Genomic DNA, 15,076 nt, shown 5'->3' on the forward strand with positions numbered 1-15,076 from the left:
CCTGCACGCCGGCGCTTCCTCCCGGACCTCAGCTCAGACTCCTCCCCTCTGCAGGAGAAGCTGCCGGCCCGCGCGCATATCTTTCTTTTCAGCCCCACTTCTGTAGCCTTGAGTACTTCCAGCAACCTCATTGGTTGTTAGGGACACACCTTCCTTTCAGATGTTCCCGAGGATACAGTTACACAGAGCTGTGCACGAGAAGCAGGTGCTGACAGGAGTACAGTTACACAGATCTGCGGTGTATTCACTGCTTCTCGTGCTTCCACAGCTCTGTGAATACACGGCAGATCTGTGTAACGGTATTCCTGTCAGCACCTGCTACTCGTGCACAGCTCTGTGTAACTGTATCCTCGGGCACATCTGAAAGGAAGGTGTGTCCCCAACAACCAATGAGGTTGCTGGAATTGCTCAAGGCTACTGAAGTGGGGCTGAAACTGCGGTCAGTGTGCGGGACCCTGTGTGATGGGGTGGGGGAGAACGAGGGAGACCCTGTGTGATGGGCAGGGGAGAACAAGTGGGACCCTGTGTGATTGGGGGGGGGAGCACGAGGGAGACCCTGTGTGATGGGGGTGGGGAGCACGAGGGGCACCCTGTGTGATGGGGGGGAGCACGAGGGGGACCCTGTGTGATGGGGGGGAGCACGAGGGGGACCCTGTGTGATGGGGGGTGAACGAAGGGGACCCTGTGTGATGGGGCGGGGGAGAACGAGGGGGACCCTGAGTGATGGGGGGGGGGGGGGAAGAGAACGAGGGGCACCCTGTGTGATGGGGGGTGAACGAGGGGGGCCCTGTGTGATGGGGGGGACGAGGGGGATCCTGTGTAATGGGGGGAAAACGAGGCGGATACTGTGTGATGGGGGGAGGAGAATGAGGGGGATCCTGTGTGATGGGGAGTGGGGGGTGGGGAACGAGAGACGTTCTGTGTGATGGGGAGTGTGTGGGGGGAAAACAAGGGGCGTTCCATGTGATGGGGAGTGGGGGGGGGGGGCGACGACGACAAGGGGTGTTCCATGTGATGGGGAGTGTTTAGAGTGTCAATGCGTATGGAAACAACAATGTATTGCGTATGGGCGGTTTATCACATGCAGCCCATACAAGTGTACAGGGCTCACGTTGCATGGTACACAAAGAAAGAGAGCATGCTGGGATTTATTTCTCTTGCATATCTACACGCAGTCCATTGACTTTCATTGCCTCAGTTCCCTGCGCACCACGTGTGTGTGCGCAACACACGCATAATAGGGGGTGAAAACCTGGCCGAGCCCTAACATGTTATATAAAGTTAGCTTATGTTGTCTCTATTGTATGTATTGTTATTATGCTGCCTCCAATGTATATGTGTGTGTGTGTGTGTGTGTGTATATATATATATATATATATATATATATATATATACACATACATACATTTTCTTTCCTGAGGAAGTGAAGCATGCCTTGAGGCTTGTGTTCTGGATGTTTTAAAACTCTGCTAAAACCCCTCATTACTAATGATCTATTGATGGGTCATTTAAAAAAACAGTAATGTAGCTAAAAGTGATATACAAGGAGTAGCCGTGAAAAGGAGTGGGGGTTGGAGGGGTTTGTAGGGGGGCCCCAAGCTAAACTTTTGCACCAGGGCCCATGAGCCTCTAGCTACGCCCCTGTCCGTGGTGTTAAGCTTCACTAGTAGGGGGGTCAATTAACATCTACCTGTCACTGCCTTTACTTTATTGCCATCCAAACAAAGAACTTCCTATGGCCACATGTATGGGGGATGGCCTGGCCTGGCCACTGTGAAGGGGGATGGGGGAGAAGGATGTCAGCTCAACTTTCCTAGTGTCCTGAACGGCAAGTTACTATGGATACTTGGGGGGCACTTTATCAATATCTTTATACCACAACATGTATCACAGTATTGAATCTCTCTTGGCAAGAACCTGAGGCAGTATTTTAATATCAGCTTATAAAAGTAACATTGGTCTACATGACTCACATAGCATTGCGTCCGACTCCTTACCGAACTTGGAAATGATTTTGATAAGGCTGTTATCATGTCAGTTAACTAGATGTCTATGTCGAGGATTTGGAATTCTGTATCAGAAAGCCAGAGTTCCAAACAATAAAAAGGTATATTAAAGAAAAAATATCAGCACTGTATTTGGGACCTGTTTAGATTTAAAAATATCTAAATGGGGTTCAAGCATGAACATTAACTTTAAGGTGTGACCAGTTCAGTGGTATTTAGAAGGCAATGCCAAATTTATACATTTGTTTCCTTGCTGAGCATAACTAGGTCATCATAGGCCACTTGATGTTGTCCCTGTGTTTTGAAACACTTTCTCACAACATTGAGAATGATACCCAGCCTGCGATCAAGGGCTAAAAGGTGTGGTTCTGACAGGATGGGGGTAAGAGGGTCCATGGAAAGAGATTCCCGCATGACATCACTCAAGCGATATGGTTCAGTATGAAGTAGCTCAAGACGTTGCAGCGTTGACTTCTTTATCCTAGATAGAAGAAACGTAACATTATGAATATAATGACAACATGTTACTGATAAATCGATTTTTAAATGTAAAAGGATTATAAAAAAAGAACCTGTCACTGGGTTCGGGCAGCTAGGACAGATATTCCTATTGCCTTCTGTATGTCTTATTTTGAAGCACTGCGGATAAACACACTTTAAAGTTTGACTTAGAATAGAGCTCTGAATCAAAGATGTGGGGCGCACCGGACTCTCCCTGCCTGCAGCAAATTAACTTACAGCGCTGCCCTATATGCAAGCAGAGAAAGAGCTGTCAGTCAACATGCCGCAGGTAGGGAAATAATGGCATGACCCACTTCTTTGACTCAGAGCACCATTCTGAGTCAAACTTTCAACAGGCGTACCTGTGCCAGGTTCATGCTGCTCACTGTTTGGGCAGCATGAACCAGATGACAGGTTCCCTCTAAATATGATTTTAGAAATGAAAAGGAGGTACTGAGTTGCCTACTAAAGAATGGAGGTCACTCTGAAGCAATTTTCCAACTACAAAAGAAGTTATTTTGTGACATCCTTAAAGGGAACTTGACATGTCCGCACAGCACCAAAAAGTAAGCTACTGCGATCCACCGGTGTCCCCCTCTGAATGCAACATGTGGTATGAATATCTGACTATATACTTCTATGGGAGAGCACATGCACAGTATAGCGCTCTGGTGGGACCACATCTGGGATACTGTGAACAGTTCTGAAGACCTCATTTATAGAAAGACATTGATAAGACAGAAGGCCAGCTACAAAAATGGTGAAAAGGCTCAAGATCAAAACTTATCAAACATGCCTGGGATAAGTATATCAAACTCCTAACGACCACTTGTCCATCAAATTTTTGTGTGTGCGTGACTTGTGAGTTACGTACATGCAGAGTGCAGAGCCTGAGCGAGACACGCCAAAGTTGGGGAGACCACGGGGATTGGAAGATGGATGTCACGGGTGGCTCTGCAATCTCTCCAGACAATGGCGGCAAAGGTGTCCTGCTAGTTCGCAGCACAGTGGCACAAATAATAGATACAGTCTTGATAATGAACAGTGGTTTGTCATGTGACGCCAGTACTTCACCCAGAACTGTAAGAGTCAATTGGCGGGAAATAATTTGACTGCTTATGCGAAAGCACTTGCTGAACCCATTTTGTATGAAACAGATCTTGTCCCAGATCAGATAAGCAGGAAAAGAATGAATGACTTTAATAAGAAAACCTTCTTGTAACAAAATACGCATATGGGTTTCGAGAGACGGGGAGCAAGCGCTCTAAGGATTATGACACTCCACTAGCGTCATAGCTGCAGCGGATGTGCCTGGCGTTGGGACTGCGGTCTCCTCTCAAACAGACACATAGTATGTATGATTATATATAGCTGCACTACATGAAAAGGTTTTTATGCTTGATAAGGGCATTAGTATATGCCAACACGCGTTGCACTGCATTCATATTTGTAGCAGAATCACTTTATGCTATTTTATGATGGATTGAACTTGGACCTTTTAATTAGAAAATAAAACTATTTTGGACTGGATCTTGAATTTTTCTCCTTTACTGATACGAGGAGCACCATACAAGCACAGGAAGGTTTTGCTTATTTTGTGATTGATACTTCCCGATTTTGTATATCAACTTGGGGTTTCTTCTGAATGCGGCTCTGCGTGTTACATGGATCATTGGGGACCTCTAAAGCAGGGGTCCCCAACCACCGGTCCGTGGACCAGGAGCGGGCCATTGGGTTTTTTTTGCCGGTCCGTAGCACTGCCGCTGGCTGTCGGCCGCTGGCCGTCGGCCGCTCACCACGTTGGTACTGAATACCAGCAGGGGCCGCGGCTCCCCTACCGATATTCACTAAGCAGTAAATGTGCTGTCAGTGTGCAGCCGGGATCCTCCACCCCCCTCTCCTGATGTCTCCTACTTGGTTCCACGAGAGCAGGAGGAGGCGGCGTCTGGCAGCACACTGATGTTACAGTGTGCACCGGGGATCATCGCTGCTAGAGGTGCGTCAGGCAGAGGAGCAGCAGCGCTTCCACGAGGGGGAGGACGTAAGTATATGGGTCTCAGGGGGGCACTGTCACTGCTGGGGGGGCACTGTAGGATGTCACTATTACTACAGGGGGCCACTATGGGATGTCACTATTACTACAGGGGGCCGCTGTGGGATGTCACTTTTATTACTGGGGGCCGCTGTGGGATGTCACTTTTACTACTGGGGGCTGCTGTGGGATGTCACGATTACTACTGAGGGCCGCTGTGGGATGTCACTATTACTACGGAGGGCCGCTGTGGGATGTCACTATTTCTACTGGGGGCCGCTGTAGGATGTCACTATTACTACTGGGGGCCGCAGTACGATGTCACTATTACTACAGAGGGTCACTGTGGGATTTCACTATTACTACTGGGGGCCGCTGTGGGATGTCACTATTACTACAGGGGCCGCTGTGGGGTGTCACTATTACAACTGGGGCGGATATAGGGGATACCATTAGTAATAATGTGCCCTATATTGGCCCCAGTAGTAATAGCATTACTACTGAAGCCACTGAAACCCCGCCCCTATATGACCAAAGCCCCGCCCCTGTCCCATCCCACCCTGTCAGACCATGGAAAAATGGTTGTGCTTGAAGCTGGTTCCTGGTGCAAAAAAGGTTGGGGACCACTGCTCTGGTGCTCAAAAATTGCGGCGTTAGAAACGCCATGTTTGAGCACTAGTCTATGAAGCCTCATTAAAATCATTGGAGGCGTTGTAACGTGATTAGCGCTGCATTTCGTAGGTCACGATAATCGTGGTAAAAAGCAAGCTGTGTTAGAGTAGCCTTAGAATACTTGATGAATGAACTACATATCAAAATCCTATTTTATCATTTTGTATTTATTTTTTTTATATACAGCTTCTTTGTATAACCCTTGTTGTAAGAAAGGCAAAAGTTGGATTTTTTTTTCCAACTTCTTCTAGGTGAGGAAGAAACGGGTAATGCCTTGTGTAAAAATATTTTTATTTTGTGTCTTAGGCTGCCTGTCCACAGGTCGATTTTTGACTGCATTTCCCGCGGCGATAATCCGACTGTGGGGAATGCAGTGAATGCTTTCCATAGACTACTACGAAAAGCGCAGTCCCGCTGTCCACGAGCGGACAATCATAGCTGTTTTCCGCTCGTGTGATTTAAATCGCAGCATGCTGCGATTTGCCGCGATTCTCCGCGATGAGCCTATCTGGGATCTGTCTGCGTGGTTAGTAGGATGGCGCTGAGCTATGACACTCCCAATATGGCAACACACAGCGGACACCTGAGTAACACCTGTAAGTCTTTTTTAACTAATTGTGGGTGTGTACCTGTTTGGTGATGGGGTCTGTCACAATTTATTTGGAACATTGCTGTATGTGGTATATAATTGACAAAGACCATAGAATTATTGGTCGAAACGTCGCATTTTAACTTTTTGGACTACGATTAAAGATTTGACTTTTATATGAAAATCGACTGGTAAGAAGACTAATTTCCATGTGCTGCCTCACCTGTTTATTTGATTAGGCTTAGTGCGGAGAGCTGTCAGCTCTTCTCTGCTCCCCGGCGGCGGTTCCCACGGCGGAGATCTGCCATGGAATATCACTATGCCCGTGGACAGGAGCCTTTAGAGCTGTATCATTCTGCTTCTCTGTTTACAGACACCTCATACATGTCTGAATTTTCCTTAAAATGGTAGTAATCTTTGCAAATCAATTTATTGCCATACACTCAAGGAAAGCCATTGTTTAACTCCTTAGTGACGGAGCTTTTTTGCTTTTTTCCATTTTTGTTTTTTCCTACTCCCTTTTAAAAAATCGTAGCTCCTTAATTTATCCATCGATGTCGCTGTATGAGGGCTTGTTTTTTGCGGGATGAGTTGTATTTTTCAATGGCACTATTTATTGTACCATATAATTTACTGAAAAACTTTTTAAAAATTCTCAGCGGAGAGAAATGGAAAAAAAACGACATTCCACCATCTTTTGGTGCATCCTGTTTCTACAGCACACAAATTGCAACAAAAACGACCTGATATTTTTATTCTATGGGTCAGTACGATTGCTACGATACCAAACTTGTATAGTATTTTTTTTGCTGTAGTACTTTTATTTTTTTTTTAAAGATATTTAATTTTTTTCAATTATTTTCTGCGGTCATTTTGTGCGCGCAATACCTTTTTTATTTTTTCGTCGACGTAGTTGAGCAAGGGCTCATTTTTTGCGGGATGTCCTGAAGTTTCCGATAGTATCAATTTGGAATACATAAGACTTTTTGATCGCTTTTTATTGCGGTTTTTCTGGGAGACAGGGTAACTAAAAAAGTGTATTTCTGGCATTCTTTATTTTTTTTTTCAGACGACGTTCACCGTGTGGGAAAAATAATGCACAACTTTGATAGATCAGACTTTTACGGACGCGGCGATATCAAATACATATTTTTATTTTATGATTTTGATTTTTTAATAATGGATATGGCAAAAGGGGGGTGATTTAAACTTTTATAACTTTTTTTTTTTAACAATTAAAAAAACTTTATTGATTATTTTTTTTACATTACTTTGAAGTCCCCCTGGGGGACTTTAACAAGCGATGCTTTGATCGCTCCTGCAGTATGACGTAATGCTATGGCATTACGTCATACTGCTTTTTTACAGGCAGTCTTTCAAGCCACCCTGTGTGGATGGCTTGATAGGCAGTCTGCTAAGGCAGCCCTGGGGCCATTCATTAGGTCCCCGGCTGCCATGACACCTGCACGGCTCCCCCGATCTCACCGCGGGGGGGCCGTGCGGGACCCCCAAACAGGGTTCGGGGCATTTAAAGGGTTAATAGCCGTGATCAGCCGAACGGCCGATATTTCGCCCGTGGGTGTCAGCTGTAATAAACAGCTGATGCCCGCGCTGTATGGAGGGAGATAGCGGCGCTACCTCCCTCCATACACGTCCTGCAACAGCAGGATGTAGTTTTACGATAGGGCTGTCACTAAGGGGTTAAAAAGATGTAAGAAGATATAGAGAGACATTTTACTTAAAACAATGAATTACACAGACACCGATAAACTTCTTTTACTTTATTGGTTTCTTATAGCCACGCCCAACTCTATTTATTTCTCTATTCCAATAGGTGGCGCTGCAGAGGTATTGTTCCATCCCTCTTATTTGCATATTACCCAGACGAGCATGAATGGCTTTATCAGTCTCCTCACCCACTCATGTTTTAGGTCCTCTACCTAAGGAGAAAAGATATTGTTCCTGACCCACATCATAGGCCTCTCGCTAGCCAAGCCAGAAACCTATTGCACACTGAGGAGGGGCAAACACCCCAAAACAGCTGTGTATGGATTCTGGCTTAGCTTTCAATTCCTAGTCAATGTTATAAAGCTCGTATAAAGAGTCTAACATTGAGTATGCCTTCCCATAGGTGGTGCTGCAGAAGTATTGTTCCATCTCCCTTATTTGCATATTAAATACATGTCATGCAGAGGGTGTGGACACATTTTGCCACTGATCGGGTAGGGATTTGGGTAACTTCTTAGGGCTATACCTAGGGGTCCCCTAGTTTTCACACTGTAACCTCTGTTTGAGAGATCTGGTCTTCACTGCAGGGGCAACCAAGCCGCTACTCTAAGAGGTACCAGAGGGACAGGCAGAGATGTAGTCAATATAAAAGGCCAAGGTTAGGACAGGCAAGGTTCATGCAAAATAAAGAGACAGGCAGATGGTCAAGGCAGGTGGAAATCAGGTGAATCATAGTCAAAGAAGAGGCCGAGGTCAGGGCAATCAGAATGTGTGATAGTTGGTTACACAGGCAGAGATCAAAATCAGAAGCCAAACAAGAACTAGTAGGACTTTCACAGAGCCAAACAAAACCCATTGCTCTTGCATCCTCCAGCCAGTGGTAGGGGGTGCCTACAATAACCCAAAACCCACTGGGATTGGTTGAGGATGGGAAATCTGGGTGTATGTGCTGGACTTAAAATCCTTTTGTTGCCAGTTGTTTTGGACATCCTACACCTCCAATAGTTAGAACACTTTTGACATGTTCATTTAAATTACAAAATAAAAAAATCATACCCATTTACTTTTTGAATGTAAACAACCTGCTGATTGCCATTGTCTTAATGGGCTGTTGACAGATATGTGTCCATTTTTATGTAACTTTGTAAAACAAATAATTCTCTAAAGAAGTGCATTAACATACATTTGTGCCTAAAACTCACATCTACTTGCTGTATCAACTTCAACTTGATGCATCTCAGGTTATATTGCTGATTTTAAAACACCAAAATCAGTGCACTCATTTTGGTGTTTTAACCCTTTCCAATCCACTGTCTGACGTCGTCAGCCATTCTGATTAAAAGCTGTACAGCTCCGATATCGGAAAACAGCCGGCAGGGTATTCTTACTGTATATTACTGGCTGCTTTGTTGTCGGGGGCCTATCGAGCATGTCCCATACTGCAGTACTGGCTCTAGCCAGCAGATAGCACCATTGTATAATGGCAGAAAAAAAAAAACCTACAAGGAAACCCTGAATCCAAAATTGGATTGCAAAGGGTTAAAACCAAGATTCTTATCTTTAAAACAAGACCAGAATCAAAACTTGATTCGGAATACAGTCAGATATGCAGGCTGTAGAAATAAAGTCAGAAATAAGGGCTGCAGATTTATGGCTTTATATGGCTACATCTCAGGCTGTATTGCAAATAGAGCTTTAATCTTGGTCTTGTTTTAAACAGAAGACTGTTAGGTTTAATACAAAACCACAGCCAGAGTTCTTCCTACAGCCGTAGATAGAACCGTTTAAAGAAAGGACTATCTTACATCTTCTTAGCTACTGAAGTGCCACTGCAAAAAAGTAGGAGATACGTTCTAGGCAGGGGAAAGGTTATGAGGGGAACTGGCTGTGTACACACCCTCCCACCCTATGAGAAACACTGTCATAAGGTAGAACAGTGCACCGCACCAAAGGGGCTAAAGGTGTTGTTGGCCATTAATGGTGGGAAGTGTAGGTAATGGAAACTGCCAGCTGTGGCTATTGGCCATAATATTTTACTACTTAGAAATAAATAAGTAGTTAACATAATGATGTTTTAACGTCTTAAAGTATATTAGTATTGAAAGCAACACAATTTAGCATTTAAATGAGACCCAGTGCCCAATGTCATTTCAGGAAAAGAGAAGAGAAGGCGTTCCTATGGCATATGTTCTCATGAGACAGTCTACAAGCACCCACAGAATTGGATTGCTGGCATATCCTGCTAAAATTAGTGGGCTCCAGTAACACAAATCTATTATCTTTGGAAAGCCTTAGCATGACTAACCTGCAACACTGCTGAAGAGGTGCAAGAATAGACAGGTCATCATATGAGTGACGCCCAAACCTAAGAGGGAAAAAAAACATGCTGTTCTAATTACTTCCAATCCTACATCAATGAACTTCATTATTGTTTTTTGCCTTTAGTTCTAAGTAGAGTATCCTCCTATAGCACCAGTACAACCTATGTCTACAGTACAAGGTATGCCTAGAGTTTAGTACAGGTAGACATACTACACTTCACTGCAGCACTATACATGTACTGATGCTGCAGAATATATTGGCAATGGGCAATGAAAAAAAACAAAACATTAAATAATTCTGCTCTTCTCATCCATCTTTTTGCATACATATGAACACATTAAAAAATTAATAACTGAGATCTTATTATCTGAATGCCTCCAGTGGGGAAAGAAGCATTTGAATGAAACATTTCTATTATAGAATTCAAATTTATGTAAAATAAGATTCTGTTTACCATGCATCCTTACATTTTTAAATGCTCACTACTTTATCTTACATTAATTCTCCATTTTTCATCTTTGTATGTGCTCATCAGTAATAGGTGCATTTTGGCATCTTGAGTTTAGAGGGGAGACTTTGAAGTGAAGTGGAAAGGTTAACAGGACTACTATGCCTAAGGTCCGTGAGGATCACCCTACAACTACTATATATTGATGGTAGCTTGCATACGATGGGCAATAACTTCACTGCTTTAGAGGCCACAGAATTGTCTCATATGTCTTTACAGTAAATATTCCCAATATTTTTTACAATTGAAGAATCCCTGAAAATGTGGAAACCCTACTTCTACCCCTACATCAGACAAGTTCTAGTGTGAAGGCACATAAAGCATAATACCATAGAATCATAATTCTAGCCAGCGATTAGTTCTGGCCATCATGTTCACTACTTTGCTTGTCCCCACACATCTTTCTGTAGGCTGAAATTGGTTTACTATCCCTCGTGTGAAAGTAACAACTTTAGTTAGTATTTTCTGCAGTTTTCCAGGGAAATTGATCAGGGTGACAGAAGACCAAATGCAAATAACACAAGAGCGTGTTGTGCTAGCTCTATGACGATAATGTAGATGTTACTGCCAAGGAAACAAGCACAGTGCTAATGCACTAACAATTCTTTTGCAGATTCTGTAGTGCTCTTTAGTCGAAACTTAAGGCCCTTTTAGACGAGACGACTGTCGGACAAATGATGCCTGACACTCGTCCCCGCACATACTTGCTCTTGTGCACCTGCACGGGAGCTAGTATCGTTAGCTCTCAGCGAGGAGACAGCAGGAGATTTCTCTCCTCTCGCACTCCGCGCCTCTCTATTGACATAACATAGCAGCTGTTCAGTAATGAACGGCCGCTATTTACACTCATCGTCCATCGTTTATGCTTGTCTGTGAGCGAACTAGCACTACAAGCTACCGTGCAGGAACACGGGAGCGAGGACACACAGGGACAAGTGCCGGGCATCGTTTGCCCGACATTCATTCCATGTAAACTCACCTTTAGTACTTTGTTTGCCCTGATAATATGGTTTCTATTTTTAAGGGATCCATGATGGATATGTTGGATTGTTTTATAAGTGAATGAAAAGTTAAAACAACTGAGCCTAAAAGTCATTACAAACATAGCCTTAGGCCGGCTTCACATGACCGGATTCCCATTGCGGAATCTGCAGTCGGCGTCCACACGGAGGATTCGCAGGCATTGAAAGCTCTGTACCTTTGCTTTCTTCTTTACACTCGCAGAAACGAACTGCTAATCCTGCTCTGGATCTTCTAAACATAGCTGCAGACCAACGCCCAATAATGCATATCTTAGTTGCATGTGGATCAAGTATGGTAACTCCATCTCCCCTTCTCGGACGTAATCAAGTCAGTCAATAATAATTGCTGGCGTGAAGGCATGCATTCCAGTGCTTTCAATAAACAAAGGAAGGTTCAGGCGTGATTGGACGTTTTGGCTTCAGAGCTCTTACCTGCTGTATCCTTAAACTAATACTCTAACGACAGTCAGTTTACAGCTGACCTATTGTAGCAGTCGCTCTACCATTCTTTATTTGATTTGAGAATACATAATTTGACCAGTTCACTTTCAATTACTTTTATTTCAATAATGTTTGACCGGTTTCAATTTAAGCAATGAAGCCTATGACCCTATTAATTCATGTCTATACTCAAATATTTTTTTTTTCTATTGAACAAATTTGTCAAAAAGTCAATAAATATATTGTTTAAAACAAAATAAATAATCTTCTCTACTTGATCTATTTCAGACTGGTCAATCCTCCACTGCCGGGTCTGTCAGGGCCCTTGTCCGTGGAACGATCGTTAAAAAAAAATTGCTGGATCGTGCAAATGTGAACGATATCGTTCACTATAAACACGGCCAATGATTGAATGACAACCCATAATTAGTTTGCCTATCGTTAGTTGCTCATTTTATGCAGGCATAAACATAATCGTCTGCAAGTTGTTAGGTTTAACCCCCTAAGGACATGGCCTATTTTGATGATTTTTGGGGGATTTTCATCTCTTTTGAAAAGCCATAATTTTTTTATTTTTCTGCCGACATGTGAGCTTGTTTTTTGTGTGGTGAACTATAGTTTTCATTAGTACCATTTTTGACTGTGTATAACGTATTGTAACACTATTATTTTAGTTTTTTTGAGAGCATCAACCATGCAGCATAAATGACACAACACATATTTTCCGCGGGTCAGTATTACAACAATATCAAAAATTTTATAATTTTTTCCACTTTTGCATAATAAAACCCCTTTTTAAAAAAAAATAAAAAATCCCAATTATCCATGACTTCTTCACCACCAAACGTCTCAACCTGCTCACCCTCACTGAAACAAACAGCAATTTGACACTGCTTCCCTTGCTGCACTCTCCTACAATGGCCTGCAATTCTCTCACACACCTATACCGGACAACAGCAGGAGGAGTGGGCGTTGTATTCTCACCGAATTGCACCTTTCAAATTATCCCCCCCATTTCCCTCACTCACTTTCTCATCGTTCGAACTCCACACTCTACGTCTCTTCTGTCCAGCGTCTCTGTGAGTTGCAGTAATCTATTCCTGGACCACTTTGCCGCCTGGCCTCCCCACTTCCTATACTGTGAAATTCCAATCCTCATCCTTGATGAATTTAACATCCTTACTAACAACCCCACCTCCCCATCTGCCTCCCAGCTTATAACGCTCACCTCCTCCCTCAGCCTATTACAACTATCAGACTCCCCTCTTCACAGAAATGGCAATACTCTTGATCTAATCATCCACCGCCTCTGCCTCCCACTTTACCAACTTCCACTCTCTGACCACAACCTTCTCTTCCTCTCCATCAAACACCCCAGCATCTTCCCAGACCACCCTACCTACCGCACCTACAGGAACCTCCAGACCGTCCATACCCAACAGTTCCAACCGTTCCTATGGAATGCACTATGGCAAAATATCCTCAACACACAGAACTTCAGACGCGTCCTGAAAACACCTCTTCGAAGAAGCATCTCCTGAACTAACCACCCCTAACCCCTACAACACGCCCCTCCATCCCACTGCACGCCTGGACTATGTTCTACCTTCTCCACCTTGCCTACTGTGTACACTTGTCCACATTGCCTACTGTGTACATCTCCCACCTCCTCATTGGAGCTGGCCCTACCCCACCCCCTTATTCCTAATTGATCACTATTTATTTTTGTTGTATCGTCTATGTTCCCCCTGTTTTGTAAGCGCTGCAGAATAAGTTGGTGCCATTATAATTATTTTTACATCACTGCATTCTAAGTCCCATAACTTTTTTATTTTTCCATAGACGGAGCTCTATGAGGGCTTGTGTTATGCATCACAAGCTGTAGGGTTTTTTTTGCACCCTTTTGGGGTGCATATGACTTTTTTGATTACTTTTATTGTGCATTCTTTTGCTGATCAGGTTAAATAGTGTGCTCACATTATAGTACAGGACACGATATGTGGGATTTTATACAAATGGGGAAATTAAGCAAAATGGTTTTTTTTTTGTTTGTTTGTTTTTAACACAATTTTTTAGTTTTCCTACACTCTTTATGATCGTTATGATAAGGCATTTCAGGACTTCTGTTCTGCAATGCCTTATCACTTGTTATAGTGATCATAGGCAATGGCAAGTTGGGACGCCGGTATCTGGCATCCTGTTGCCATGGCAATTCGCAGAAAGTAATTGCAAATAGTCACGGAAGATTACGTATCTCCTCTCCAGAACGCATTCTGTCTTTTCTATCTATTTTCCTACGAAGTAGCAAGCGTTTCCGCCGCTCATACGCAGTGTTAATTGTGTATGGGTGACGGAGCACTCACATCCGTTGACTTCAACGGAGGTTGTCTGTGCTCAATCCGTGCCAAAATAATGCATGCTGCAATTTTTCTTCCGCTTGTGGAATCTAAGCGAACTGACGAAAGTCCATGTTTTTCAATACCCACATATTACCATGGATCGAGACCCACAATTCAAATCCGCCCGTAAGAGCCTGGTCTGGGAATTCAGGCTAAAGACTAAGTTTTATTGCTGTGATAGGTCTGCTTCTCTTACCCTCTCCCATTATCCAGATGCAAGAGGAACGTACTGTTTCCAAATTTTTCAAATGTCTCATAGTGATGACGATCTTGGTTTCCTTTTGAGGAATAAACAGGAGATTATGAATTACATAACACATTATATATATACACAAGTAAAGAAGATGACTAGTGTGCATTTTATATGGTGGAACTGAAAATCTGTCACATATATGTTGGGAGAGAGAAAAAAGAATATTAACTTCCTGTCAGCTATACCCCAATTGCTGTATATACTTTTTCTTTACAGGAACATTTGACAAGGTCACGTGACGCTGTATGGAGTACACTATACAGCTAATGGTGACACCGTCTGCAGCCTGTGACCTGCGGATAATGTTTACATGCAGTCTTGGGCCGTTAGAAAGGAGAGAGCAAAACAGAAGAATAAGAAGGAATTTTTAAATAATTAACAATGGTGTCATAACTTTACATAATAGGCCTGAAATCATAAAATATACCACTGTAACAATTGGATTGATTGTATCTGTTGAACAAAAGAATGGGGATAGACATACACATACTGTAACATTTTAGTAGTTAGATGTATAGGGCTGAGAGGTTATCAAGGCACAGTGGTTAGCTACAATTCAAAACAGAATACTATCTTCAATTCCCCCTAAGAGTAAAAGCATAT

General features: G+C 43.3%; 1 protein-coding gene across 1 annotated transcript in view; it reads right to left on the reverse strand.

Moving 5' to 3' along the window:
- Positions 1-2,180: 2,180 nt before the first annotated feature.
- Positions 2,181-15,076, reverse strand: part of LOC136619841 (extracellular serine/threonine protein kinase FAM20C-like) — a 68,986-nt gene continuing 56,090 nt past the window's right edge. The window contains exons 8-10 of the mRNA XM_066594579.1: positions 14,417-14,498; positions 9,834-9,893; positions 2,181-2,487 (exon numbers count right to left, since the gene is read on the reverse strand). Coding sequence (XP_066450676.1) covers positions 2,241-2,487; positions 9,834-9,893; positions 14,417-14,498 — 389 coding nt within the window. The 3' untranslated portion in view covers positions 2,181-2,240. The remainder of the gene's footprint in view (positions 2,488-9,833; positions 9,894-14,416; positions 14,499-15,076) is intronic.

Source organism: Eleutherodactylus coqui, chromosome 3, assembly GCF_035609145.1.
Source record: "Eleutherodactylus coqui strain aEleCoq1 chromosome 3, aEleCoq1.hap1, whole genome shotgun sequence".
Lineage (NCBI taxonomy): Eukaryota > Metazoa > Chordata > Amphibia > Anura > Eleutherodactylidae > Eleutherodactylus > Eleutherodactylus coqui.